The sequence below is a fragment of the Desmodus rotundus genome, chromosome 2 (assembly GCF_022682495.2).
Source record: "Desmodus rotundus isolate HL8 chromosome 2, HLdesRot8A.1, whole genome shotgun sequence".
Taxonomy (NCBI): Eukaryota; Metazoa; Chordata; class Mammalia; order Chiroptera; family Phyllostomidae; genus Desmodus; species Desmodus rotundus.
In genome coordinates, this window is record NC_071388.1 from 202,143,522 (window position 1) to 202,157,703 (window position 14,182).

At 44.9% G+C, this 14,182-nt stretch overlaps 1 protein-coding gene across 1 annotated transcript in view; it reads right to left on the reverse strand.

Annotated features, from left to right (window-relative positions):
* The window catches only part of DNER (delta/notch like EGF repeat containing), a 252,031-nt gene that overhangs the window by 7,802 nt on the left and 230,047 nt on the right, over positions 1 to 14,182 (reverse strand). The window contains exon 11 of the mRNA XM_053919153.1: positions 4,847 to 4,978. Within this exon, the coding sequence (XP_053775128.1) occupies positions 4,847 to 4,978 (132 nt within the window). The remainder of the gene's footprint in view (positions 1 to 4,846; positions 4,979 to 14,182) is intronic.

A 14,182-nucleotide genomic window follows, 5' to 3' on the forward strand; every position in this document is an offset into this window, starting at 1 on the left:
GCTGAAAGAGAAGCGTGACTCACTTGGTTTCCAAGTATTTCGACATTCTCTGAAAAAGCCAGTCGTAGGCTGGAGTCCAACACTCACCGAGTCTGTGCTGACAGCCATTCAGCATCAACAGAAAGGCAGCCAGTGCCGTCTTCGGCTCCAGCTTGGTGGAGGGCTCAGAGCTGCCTGCTAGAGCAGGGCCACGTGAGTTATAAAATCTCAGGGCGGGTGCACAACCTCACCTAAACAGCTCGCACATCATATTGTACACACACAGGGAGCACACGACCACCAGGCTGCTACGGCGAAAAGACGACCACACTGGCTTTTGCGCTCAGCACGTGTCCCAGGCCCAATGAGCCACCTAAACTGCTCGTGTTTCTGACCATCTGCTTTGTTTTCCAAATCGCTGCTTTCCAAGCTGTTTGGCCTTTTGGGAAAACCTTCTCGAAACTTCTCCCCAAACCTCGGCTTTCCTCATTCTCACCCTGCCCCACCCTTTGCTTTTCCCACCTTACCCTCATCTAAAATCACTCTGACAAGGGAAGGTGGCTGCTTTACAGGCTAATCAGGCTAGTAGCCAGGCTGGATCTGAACAAATCCAACACTTGGTCCAAGAGGCGGCAAATACGTCTGCACCAGGTGGCTGCAGCTGCCGTCTCCTGGCCCAGGAGCGCTCCTCATAAGTCATCGCTCAGCTGCATCCTGGGACTCTCAGTGCATGAATCATTTACTACATTGGCTACAGCGTGGCTCAGGGAAGGAAGCACCGTGCACCTGCCCATGCTAGCGCCCATGCTAGAAGGGATGACCTCAGTGACCCCAGCAGGTGTGTGACCAGAATCATAAGCACATAAACCGCTCAGGAAAAGGTGTCACACTTATGGGTCTGAGGGATCACTTGTGTTTTGGTTTAAACTCAATTTGTTTGAGGTTTTGTGTTTTCCAAAGGGCTTTCACATTTAACATTTTTATTGATTAAATGCATGAATCCAAGATAGCCTATGCTCCTATTTCTTACCTGCAGAATATCAGGAATTCAATAGTTTAACCATAGATTCAACTGGTTAGTGTCTATAGCTTGCCCACGGTCAGCCGGCGAGATTGAGTGTGACTCTAACTGTGTGAATCTTGCAGCACCTGCACCGGTGATACACGGCACCTGTTTGTAAAAACTCATGGGAACTTTGATTTTTAGACCTTGGTTCCAGGAAGGCAAAAATTTTGTTAAAACTAAAAAAAAAATGTGATCAGTCCCAAGGTTGTAAGAATGAGTGGCAGAAAATTAAAATTTCACCAGGGTTGTTTGGTTAATTTCCAGAATTTAGGGTTTGCATTTGCCTCAGAATATGTGAACACCAGAACTATTTGAAAGATCATTTTAGGGTAGTTTTGGATCAATTTTGTTGATGGTTTTGATAAATCAGTATGGTTTGCTTGATTTCTGCTTCTTTTTACTGAATCAGGGCCAGATAGCATCTCTAATGGGGCAATTTCTAAGACACATTTATTATTAGGAGGAATACTTGGCACAGGAAGTAGCCCCCAAAATGGAGCCACTAAATTGGTATTAATTTGCATGTAAATCCTACTGAGGTCGCAGAGTCTGTAGTGACTGCTGTGGAAAAGGTAGATTCATTTTCACGTTCGGTGCCCTTCACTGTGAGATCTCAGTTTTCAGGGGGGGCATGAACTCAAATGGAGATCTGGAAGCTGACGGGAAGACAGCTGTGCTAAAATCCAAGGGAAGAGTGTTCCCGGCATAAAGAACAGCACAGGCAAAGATCCTGAAGGCAGCAATAAACTTGACCTGTTCAAGGAAGAGAAAGCAGGACCGTGTGGCTGAAGCAGAGAGCATAAGGAAGGGAGGTGAGCGAGGTGGCCTCTGGAGACAGAGGTCAGGCCAGGGGTGCTCCGTCACTGCCTTTGACAACTCAGTAGCCATCCAGGCCACGTAGCTGTGTGGGCCTCGGCTCTCTCTCTTTGCTGCGCATGCCTGCGATTTCCTGTTGAGATCTACCGACCTAAACCTGTACCACCCAGGGACCCTCTTCTTGGCTTCTGGCCACTTCAGAAGCTCCCAGATGCTTAGGATTAGAAAGAGACCTCTATGGACCCATGGCTCACACAGGACTGCAGGCCTCTCTACCTCCCCTGCCCACTGCCATGCCAGACTCTGCATGCATCCTGGTCCTTGGATTCCTTCCATTTGATGCAGACACTGGCCACCAGCTCCAGCTATGTGTGACCGCAGACCTCCCACACGTGTTCTCCATTGTTACAGTCGGGTCAAGGGTGAAGCACCCAGCAGTGGAACCTGCAGTGCCTAACCTATGATGCCATTTATTTTAACACATCGGGTGAATGGAGAGATGCAAACAGGCTCACCAAATGGAAAGTGCTCTTCTAGACGGACAAAGAGCCCAGGCGTGGGGCAACATGAGTGCTGGGCCCACCACCCTCAGACACTCAGGGTGGCCCAGGCCCTGCACGTGCATCATCTAAAAAGACGATTACAAAGGTTCATCCTCCCCAGGAATAGCTTCTGGCACAAGGGCAACAATAGAGTAGAAAGAAAAAGGGCTACTAGCATTCATTTAGTGCCTACTGCATACAGAAATATGCACACATTTGCCTCCTTTCATCCTCACAACAACCTTCCTCTCACCGCTTTACAAATGAGAAAACAAGGTTCCAAGGGGTAAATTTGTTTGCATGGGTCACATAGCTAGAATATGATGGAGGTAGAATAGGAAGCCAACTTTTATCCTTTTTGTTCCTTGTGTATGTTTCGCCTGTACCATCACCGGAGGAAGTCAAATTTAGATTTTACATCCCGTGTGTTCCTGACTTCTTATCCATACTCTCCTATGTGTATTTATCTTTACAATTAGAATTTAAAAGTTATAAATAGATATTATTCTTCCCTAAGGTGCAAAATTGGTCATTTCGTGGAACTGTCAAATTTTATAATGAAAACGGATCCCATTTTATGGATAAGTACACTGAGGCTCGGCACAGCTAAGTGTGGCCACAAGACGAGCAGGGTGAGAAGCAAGGTCCTGCTGACCCAGTCTGTGGTCCCTTCCACCGGAGATCCCAGCACACCAGACTTAACACCCTAGCCCAAATCCCAGCCCTCAGCATTCTCACTATGGATCCCCTGTCTCTTTCTTCAACAAGAGAGTATTTCTCACCCATCTTCAGCATGGACAGTTGGTCCTAAGACCATTCTGTTTAGGAGCATTTGGGGAGGTGGAGGGAAGGGCATAAAAATAACTACTGTCTTTCCCTCTCAAATTCTGAGCCAAGAGCAAGAACAAAGTGAGCATTTGTTTGTGTCTTCCTTAATTTCTTTCTTCAGTGAGTGGATCAAAAAACTGTGGTACATGTACACGATGGAATACTACGCAACAGAGAGAAAGAGGGAGCTCCTACCCTTTGCAACAGCGTGGATGGAACTGGAGAGCATTACGCTAAGTGAAATAAGCCAGGTAGTAAGGGACAAATACCATGTGATCTCACGTTTAACTGGAACATAATCAACAGAAGAAAAAAGCAAACAAAAGATAACCAGAGACACTGAAGTTAAGAACAATCTAACAATAGGCAGAGGGGAGGGGGGAAGGGACAGTGGAGGGAAGGGTTTTCAGGAACTACTATGAAGGACACAAGGACAAAACCAAGGGGAAGGGTGGAAGCAGGGGAGGGTGGTGGGTTTGGCTGGGGTGGGGGGCAGTGGCGGGGGGTGGGGGAGGGGAAATGCAGACAACTGTAATTGAACAACAATAAAGTAATTTAAAAAAAAAAAAGAATGAGCAGATGAGAGTCCAAACTGTACCTTCACTATTGGTCAAGTGGAGAATGTGGCCCACCCTTGTGAAAAGCAAGGTTTCCTCACACTGAGCACCCCCCTCAGACGCACACTAAGAATTAGCCATTCAGACAGAGGCCGCGTGGACCATCCGTGAGGGTCCTGCTCTTCAAACCCCGTGGGCAGCAGAGAGGCCTGCTCAGGAGGGAGACGGACAGGTCGACGGACAGACAGGCAGGCAGGCAGGGCTCTGTGTGGATTTGTCGCTTTCCAAACTCACCATCAGGTGAGCTGTCTTTACCAGATGATGAGTAGGGGCGGGGGTGAGTGGCGCCAGGAGGGAGCTTTCAGGAAAGATCCAACTGCCCTGACTAATGTAAATGAGAAGAAAACCACTCGGAAAGCTGAACTTTCAGCAGTTTACAAAAGAGTGGAAACCGGAATCCTTGTCAGTTCTCCTTCTCACTTCAGTCCTGGTAGATGCGTTATGTCAATGTACAGAATCTCGATGGCTGCACTTCAAACTTCTGTGGGTCCGTCCTTGGAGAACACTTAGCTCTAAGCCGCTCAAAATGTGTTTCAGGTTTTCTTTTCTGCTCATCCTCGCTGGACTTTTCTCAAGGCAGCTGAGGGAACCTAATGTGTTTGAAGACACTCGAAGACATAAAAGCAAAGTGACTTTACATTTGGTGGTGGTTTTTGTTTTTGCATTTTTAACACAGAGAACTCTATTTCCTGCTCCTATTCTAACAGATTCTAACACGTTTTCACAGAGCATGGTTTTGGTTGTCTCAGTGGCCTTGAACCCTGGATGACACCTGCACCTCCACGTCCCCAAGCAAAGGCTGAATTCAGACTCAGGAAGGAGTGGGGGTGGCAGCAGGTGGTGAGCAGGAGTACCACCCTGGGGCTCAGGAGTCCTGGCGACTCAGGTGATGCCCAGGCCTCACGGCCCTGGAGCTGGCTGAGCTCGGTCCGCATCCTCTTCTTGGTGACTGAAAACGGGAGGTTAACTAACAGTGGCTAAGAGGCAGAAGTACTTACGGATTTCACAGGTGGCTCCCACCCAGCCATGTGGGCAGTGGCAGGTGTAACCATTGGGCTGGTCCAGGCAGGTGCCGGCGTGATGGCAGGGGTTACTGTCACATTCATTGATATCGATGTCACACTCTTCCCCTAAGGAGTGAAGAAAAGTGGAGGAGAGGCTGTCAGGTAGCAGCTAGGAATGAGTGGCCAGAGGGGAAATGAAGGCAGGGCCCTCGCTGTGACAATCGGACGAAGAACTTAATACAGGAAGCTAGAAGCAGAAGGAAAACATGTCTCACCTATTAAACCAGCAGTCCTGAGCTTGGTTTGATAAGATTGCTGGGGATCCCTAGCATTGCAAGCAAAACAGTACAGGAGAGGGGAGGCCTTGAGCCTGTGCTGAGAAAAGGGGGCTCTTGCAACAATGTTACTACCTGAAGGTCACAAGTGGGAATTACACAGCAGGAAGAAGGGGCCCTGTGCTGGGAAAGAAGGCCTCCGTAACAATTTCATTAACTAGGACAAAGCCTTTACTATCTGAGAAAGAAAGCCTTTGTAGCTGCACGTTGTTCCCAAGATTTAGAAGGGGGAGAGGGAGGGGCAGCCCTGGAAGCTAACTAGGGTATATAACCCCTGAACCCCAACAGTGGGTGTACCTAGATTAGTTAAGTACCCACTTGTAGCCTTCGCTCAAGTATAGGAACAAACGGACTGCCAGAGTTACTGACAACTTTATAGGTGCCTGCTCGCAGCGTTGTGGTTGTGTGTTTCACAAATAAACTTGCTATATCTCATTTCCACTGTGCGTGTTTGTCTCTCACTTGAATTCATGTCTTGCGGGCGAGACAAGAACCCAGGTGGGGGAGAGAGCCTCTAGACTCGGGTCTCTCTCTGCTCACCCGTAACAAGACCGTGAGCTGCGCCAGCGGCTGTCACCCATCACTTCCCTGGCAGCGCAAAGACCTGAGCCTGGGGTCACGATCTCCAGCAATGGAGCCCAATTTGCTGTTTGTATAAAGTGCAGAACTCTCCCGAAATTCCAGACAAAGGATCTTTAATTAAATAAAACTGCTTAGAAAAATAGCACTGGTAAAAAAGAATTTACTTTAATCAACTGAACTAATTAACTGAAGCTGACTCCTACATCTGAACAAACCTTCTTCTGCAGTTTATCAGGAAAGCAAACTCAGGCTCCTAATTTCATTAAGGAACTCTATTTTATTCTGCACTTAGTCAGCTGAATCGTCTTATTTTCCTGACATCTCAGATAGCTCCGCACTCAGAGTTTATGATTCTTTGCAACCAAGTGTCTGCATGTGAGTGTCGACATCTGACTATTTTCTGGATACTTCTAGGGCACAGCTGTGTGCCTAGATTGAGTCAATTACGAAAACCTACTCCGCTTTCCAAATTCCAGGATGGGCTCCTGAGAGGCACTGACCTGCTCAGGAAGGGCACCAGGCCATAAGGAGAGGCAGTTGTGAAGTCTGGGCTGGACACCATCTTCCCTGGGAAATGGTGGTCTGAGGGAAGTTCACGTCCCCTCCAGTCTGTCCTTCCTCTGTCACGAGAACTATGACCTGGGGTCTTGACTCTGCCTAGACCCAACATTTTGGGGCATCCTTAGCCCCCCAGAGGGAGCACCTGGTTTAAACTTACAAACCAGGGCATGAGAAGGTATCGCTGTGATTCGAACACCAATTTACAGGGAACAGCCTGTTATGAGAGGTGACAAGAACAAAACCATCTCCTTGTGAATGAGAAGCCAGACAGTGAGTCGGTTCGAAATGGGCGCGCTCCTGACACTCATCGCCACCTCATCAAAGCTGAATGAAAGAAGATACTTTGGGAGGCAATCTCTCTTCAAAGTTGGAAAATGAGAAAAAAAGTTCTTTGGAAATATGCCTCCATTTGCTTAGCTAAATGTAAAATGTGATATTAAAAAAACAACAACAAAAACACCTCCTAGAACTGCTATGGTTGCAGGCTAAAGGAAAGCAGCAACATCAAATATGTTGCCCATTTTTGAAGGCAGTGTTTCAGTGTACACTTGGGTAATTACTTCCAGGCTTCCTTAATTAGCACTGATGTGCTTTTCTGTCTGCTATTGGTTTCGCTCACGTTTATAAAACCACCATATGTCACCACAGACCACTTGAGAGGAAGAATCCCACACTAATGTATTTCACGCCTGTTTCATTTCACACTCTTTTCCTACCTGGCATTGGACTCTTTCATTTTTAAAGTAAAATCTGTCCAACAAAACACTTACTACTTCTAGGGCCTATTAGGTTCACTACAATTCAGTAGTGTCTACAGGTAAATTTGTTTCCTGCAGTAAATACAAATCACGTACACCAATAGAAAAGACGTGGAGTTGGCTGCCTCTTCCCTAGTTCGAGGGCTGTCTTTCTGCTGATGGGGCAATCGCTCTGAGTGAGAAGGGTAGAGACTAAACCTTGACAAACAGCATTATGTGGCAGACCAGTGCAAGAGACATAAACAAGACCGTAGGGAGCAATGTGAAAAGGAAGAAACCAAAGGCCTCGACAAATAGATACATCTGTGCTACTTTCCAACCATTTAGGAAGACAAGCGTAGCTGAGGTATTTACTAAACAATAGCTTTCGTTGGCTGGCAACTGCAATACTGCATATTCTCAGTCAAGATGCCCTGTTGTCTTTGCAACAGTCGCCACAGAAATGACCTAACTTCCCCATACTGATGCCTCATACGATGGGCAGCCCCAGAGCTGGCGCCCAGTCTGTCCAGTCCTGCTCTGGCCCAGAGCTTCCTCAGGGAGCTCAGTGCCAAAGTCTGGGTCCAGAACCACCCTGGTGCGTGCACTGCTTCTTGGATCTCTAACTGTCTCTAACATAGTCAGGGGAAGTCCAAGGCCCCTAGATGTGTCTGTTCTTGGGACTCGCTCTAGACTGGAAGGATTTGGTAGGTGTAGAGAAAGGCGGGAGAAAATAGGATGAACTCATGCTATAGACATTTACCAAATATTTAAAGCCCAGAGAGTCCCAACCCTGTTCCAGTCTAACTTTCATCACCACCGTGCTCTTAGAGCTATACTGGGGATCAGACGACATCAGTTAACGATGCTGACTCTGTGCCAGGCAGGGGCCCAAAGAGTCTGCAGCTATTTTCACGGCATATGTGCTCTGGGAGAAGCCTGGAGGGATGCGCAGTTCTCACGTGCCTTTCGATTTACTCGAATGGCCTATTCTGCAGACTAACACTCCTATGCTCCTAGGTGCATCAGTCATCCCCCAGCTGGCTCTCAGCTTGATGCCTCCACTGTGTCACATGCTGGTGGCAGGAATATGGAATGATGCTGACGGCGGAGCTACACAAGAAAAATTTCAACCAGATGACTCCCAGAGAGGGCTGCTCTCCTCTCCCTTACAGGGTTTGTGTTTCTTGCCATCGGTCTTAGGCGAGGCATTTGAAGATTTATTTTGAGTTATGAAGAGCAAGTTTGGGTTCATTTACATTTCCCCGTATTAATAATGTCATGTGTTTTTGTGCATTTCAGCATGCCACCGTTCCAGCTCCAGGCAATGTATATTCTAGCTTATTTTACTAGAAAAGTTCCTGACATAGCATGTCATCATTTTTTTACTTATAACTGACTTAATAAATCTTTATGCTTTTGCTGGCTTGAGCCAGATGACTTTTTCATTGACTTGCTTACTTTTGAAAAAACTTTGGGCTGGAGAAAAATCAATTACTTTTAAATCACTGTTGTTCCTGAATAACATTTGCAAAGAGAACACAAAATGAAATTTCTACTTGACTAAGGCTGGAAATCAGAGTCTGAACTTTCAATCTTTTCAATCGATTTTCAATCTATTACTTTCAAAGAGGCAATATGTATAGTAGGCATCAAATTTGGTAGTATTTATGCAAATTTACAAGTGTATGTTTAACTCTCTATGCTTTCTTCAGATAAATTAAAATGAAAAAAGACCAAAAAAGCCAAAGTCACTGCTGTTAGTAAATCCTTACATTAAAAGGACCCACACTGAATGGTATCAATGAAAATCATTACAATCGTAATACCTAGTATTAAATACCATGTGCCAGTCCCCGGGCTGGGGGCTCTAACTATGCCCCCATAGCTGACAAGTATTTTATTCCAGATGAAATGAATCTACAAAAAGCATTTGGAACTTCTTGTGCCATGACAGAGAAACTGGAACCTGTCTTGCACTCCCACTAGAAAAAAAATCAGACAAGTGGATGAAATATGTATTTTTAAAAAGTCCTTTTAAGACATTGGACAACAGGCAGAGCATGACCGTGACTGCTGAGAGAAGGGAAATAAATCGGCTGAGCACCGCGAGCCCCTGGCTTTCTGCCTGGACCCAAATGAGAAAACAATGGCTTCACTGAGCTGTGGAGAACTGCTTTTGGGGGGGGCCATGATAGCTGGAATGTTTAGGACAGACTACCACAGAAGAGAGAGCCACTTAGAAAAAGTGTCAGAAACGTGCCGGCCCCTTGAGTTTGTCACTCGGTGTTGGGCATGAGTAAATGAAACTCCGCAGGCCTCGCAAACGAGAGGAAGGGGGAACAGTTCCCAGAGCTCACAGAGGACTGGCAGGGATTCAAACTTTCACAAGTCAGAGTGCAGATATTTTATTGATCAGCCAGCGCATTCACCTTAGCAGTAAACTATGATTGGCCCCTAGGTAAAAGCTACCACAGACTCATTTCCCAAAATACAAAAGTAAACCATGAAAGGATCAGTCAGGTTGGCAAGCAACTTACCTACCTGCCACACACATACACAAAGGCCAACACTTTGAAAAGAAAGACAATAAATCCGGTCACTCGACAACAACTCACAATGACTAGCACCCAACAAAATTATTAGAAGTGCAAAGAAGAAGACACATGTAATCCATAACCAGAAGAAAAATCGGTTCAAAAGTTGGAGATCTGGAAGTAACAGATGATAGTGAGTAAACAAGGAATTTGCTCAAAATGTAAAGGAAAACATAAAAAAAATAAAGGGCCCTGGCTGGTGTGCCTCAGTGGATTGAATAATGGGTCGCTTGTTTGATTCCCAGTCAGGGCACGTGCCTGGGCTGCAGGCCAGGTCCCCAGTAGGGGGTGCTTGAGAGGCAACCACACATTGATGTTTCTCTCCCTCTTCCTCCCTCCCTCCCCCTTTCTCTAAAAATAAATAAATAAAATCTTTTTAAAAAATAAGGATAAAAAGGAAGATATAAAAAAGAACTGAATGGAATTTCTACATATAAAACATACAATATCAAATTAAAAACAAAATAATACAGACTGATATTAATAGACTAGGGGCTGCAGAAGAAAAGATTGGTAAACTTGAAAACAGAGCAGTAGAAGCTACACAAACTGAAGGTCAGATAAAAAATGCTTGAAAGCTGAACAGAACTCAGTGGCCTCTTGTGCAATTTTTTATAGCCTGACACAGATGTAATAAGAGTCCCAGGGCAGGGGGAATGGGCATGAAATAATATTTGGTGGAATAGTGGCTAAAAATTTTCCAAATTTGATGAAAACTATAAAACCAGATCCAAGAAGTGCAACAAACCCCAGGCAGAATAAACCCCAACAAAATCATATTAAGACACATCATAATCAATTTGCTAAAAGCCAGCAGTGAAGGAAAAATTCTAAAAACAGCCGGAGTGATGGAAAAAAGATAGAACATTGCTTCCAAAAAGGTGGAATATTTTTCCTATTCCACCCCCTAAGTACAAGCAAAAACCCTGGATGTTATATATAAAACAAACAGGAGAAGATACTGAGAGGTCAGGAGGGGTCAGGCTGGCCAGGAACCTCAGGACCCAAGGAACACGATGGGGAGCACCCTGCGGTTACTTTTTGCCTTATACATCCCAGACCAGGTGCTGGAGAGATGCCAAAAGGTGCAGGGGAATAAAGCCCCAACTATATAAACACTTACAGGTAATCCATGGATCAAATAAAAAAATCTCAAGGAACCAAAAAACAAACAAAAACATTACATTAAATAAAAATGGAAATACAACTTAAAATTTGTGGGACACAGCCAAAGAAGTATTGAGGGGACAATTTATAGCACAAAAAACATACATTAGAAATGAGAAAAATCAGTAATATAAGGTCCCATCTAAAGATGCTAGAAAGAGAAGAACAACATAAACCCACAGTGAAAAAGCTGGTCTTAGAAGGTAAATGTGACATTGGGTTGAGAATCTAATTATATAAGGTCTGTCCAGAAGGTATCCAGTCATGTAATATGAAAAATAGAGACATTTACTGAAGGAGATGCAAGATACAAGAAACAATGATGCCTCAGCCCCCTTCAAAGTAGGCACCTCGGGACCTCACACAGTTCTCCCAATTGCAATCAGCTGCCACATTGCATTTTCCTGAATCTCATCGATGGTCTGAAATCTCTTCCCTTTCAAAGATGATTTCAGTTTTGGGAAAAGCCAGCAGTTGCAAGGTGCCAGATCTGGGCTGTAGGGGGACTGAGTCACCTGGGTGAGTTGATGTTTTACCAAAAAACTTATCACAAGAGGTGATACATGAGCAGGCACATAGTTGTAATGAAGTTGCCAAGCACCAGTTGCCCACAGCTATGGCTTACTGAAATATCTGAATAGTTTCCAAGGAGGAATGTTCAAGCTTAATGTAAACTTTGACGCAGATTCGTTGCTCTACTCACTCCGTCATTTTGAATGCAACAGGCCTCACAAAACACAATCTCACTCAAAGGCATCTACCACCCCCACTGACTGGTACAGTGAAGTCGTCATTGTTCACACATGTGCCTTCCAGTCCAGGCTCCTTGGCTGCCAGGTGACATCAATGTCATGCAAACTGTTTTCACTGTAGTAACTTTTTCCAGACAGACCTCATATAATGATTTGCCCAATTCACTCCACTCGGTTAATGAGGCAGCTTTTGAGCACTTAATCATCGGCCAAGAGTAAGTCCTGCCAAACCTCAGGAATAAAGAAAGAACATTGGGTTCCAAGGTAGAAGTTCAGAGAGCAGAGGCCCCATTGTTCCTCAGTGGCAGCAGATAATATTTTACCAGCCTCTCCCATGCAATACTAGTTCTCCGAACACAACAGGTTCTTCTTTGAGGGAAAAAACGGCCTATAATTAAGTATATTTGGAAAATGATAAAAGGAAAACAAGGTTCTTTCCCTTGTTGTAAAGACCTCTCAGAGCCTAGCATGCAGACGTCCTTTATGAAATTCCACATGGCACGTACCATGTCTCAGACTCATTTGGCCACAGATACTTTTCCACGAAGCATCTCAGGGGACCAGTGTTCTATGAGATATGTGAACAGCACGACTCTCCAAACGACTTCAGGAATTACCCTGTGGTCCTCTAGAGTCTGAAAGATTATCAGGGTTGAATACAAATAGCCACCTGTTGCCTTCAAACACCAGTGTGATTTTGGCACCTACTTCAGTGGACATGTCCTCTGGCTCCCCGTGATCAGGGCAAGTAGCAAGAAGAAATGCCTGGGGTGGGGTTGAGGGGAGCGGAGGGGACTGGAGGCAGGAGAAGGGAAGAACATTACCCAGGAGAGCCTGACATGGGTGTTCAGGAATCAGGCGGGTAGGAGGGGCCCAACACGAGACTGGAAAGGCTGAGTGGGGCCAGACCACTCGGATCTTGACGATCGAGTTAAGAACTTTGACCTTTTTCTTAAAAACAATGAAATGCCAATAGGCAATTTTTCAGCAGGGAGCGACAACATTAGACTTTCATCATATGAAGTCTCTACAGTGTAAAGAATGTGTTGGGGATGAAGGGGGACAGGTGTGGGAAAGGGCTGACCTAGTGCAGATGGGAGGTGGAGGCAGCCTGTGGTGGTTCAAGAAAGAACTGAGAGGGTCTACCCAGGAGGTTTTAGGGATCCCTGGGGGCTGGATGTGGGGAGGGCAGGGAGGGCAGGTACTGATTGATCCCCCAGTTTCTGTTTAGAGCAACTTGGGATGGCAGTAATACCATGTAATGAGCTAGCAAATATTTAAAAGAAGGAAAGGAGAAGACAGTCTGTAAGTACGCGGTGCCTTTGACAGACATCCAAAAGCGAATGCTGAGTAGGTACTTGGAGGTTTGCTAAATATTCTGGAGAAGAGATTGCCTTTTATTTCCCATAAGATGCAGAGATAAATTTCAAATGGATTAAATATTTGCATGCATACAACTAACTCATGCATGATTGGAATAATATAGAAAAATATTTATAAAATCTTGATACATAGAATCCTTCTGGTATAAAAGAAGAAAAAAACAAAAACATCAAGATTTAATTATGTAAATTTAAATGTGATACATGAGAAACAAAACGAACACTTCATAAACATTTAAAAAGCAAATGACCATGTGAAAATATTTGTGATTTATGGCAGATAAAATGTAATATACTTATTATGAAGGGCTATTTCAAATCAAAAATGAAGATTAACATGAATAGGAAGTTTAGGAAAGACGAAACACAAACGCCCATGGACATATGATAAAAGTATTCAACCTCCCTGGGAATCAAAGACCTACAGATTCAAACAACACTTAAGTGCATTTTTGGCCACAGAGCGACGACCCTCAGCCCTTGTCTAAAGACGCAGACGTGGATGCTGCGCTCTCCGGGCAGGAGGGAGCACTGTTCCAAAGGTTTTCCTGGGGAGCAATATGGGTACGTGTTCTCCTGGACTCCACGATTGCATTCCTGGGAAATCAGCTCAAAGACAAATCAGGTAAGGACACGAGATGTACATACAGAAATAGTCATTGCAATGTTGTTTATAAAGGGGAAAAGTTCTCGGAAAACCTCTCCCAAAGCTGAATTGGTGGTAGGTTAAAAAAAAAAAAAAAAAAACATGATATTTCATATAATGGAGTAAAGGGCAGCCAGGAAAATGCCAAAGCAGAAGCACATTTCTGATGGGGAAACACATGTGGCTGACATACCTGTTTTTAAGTGAGAAGGAGGGTACAGCAGAGTTTGAGCAGCACAGTCCCTTTTATGTTCAAATGCATGTGCATATTGTATCAGGATGTCACCAGTGGTTACAACCTTGTTGCTCCTAGTAGTGCAGTTTTAAGTGGTGGAGTTTTTTCCTATAGCATAGTACTTTCTAATTTTTCTTCCACGCTTTTTATTATTTGTGGGATAACAACGTCTGGAAAGACAATAGGATGCTTCTCCAATATTATTTTTGCATCCATTGATAAGTATAGCTGCCTGTGTGTTTATAAGCCAGTCCGCAAAACAAAACCATCTGTGAATGATTTTCTGGAGTGACCCCATCCTTAGTCCCAGGAAAACCCGAAAGGAAAACACAGGAT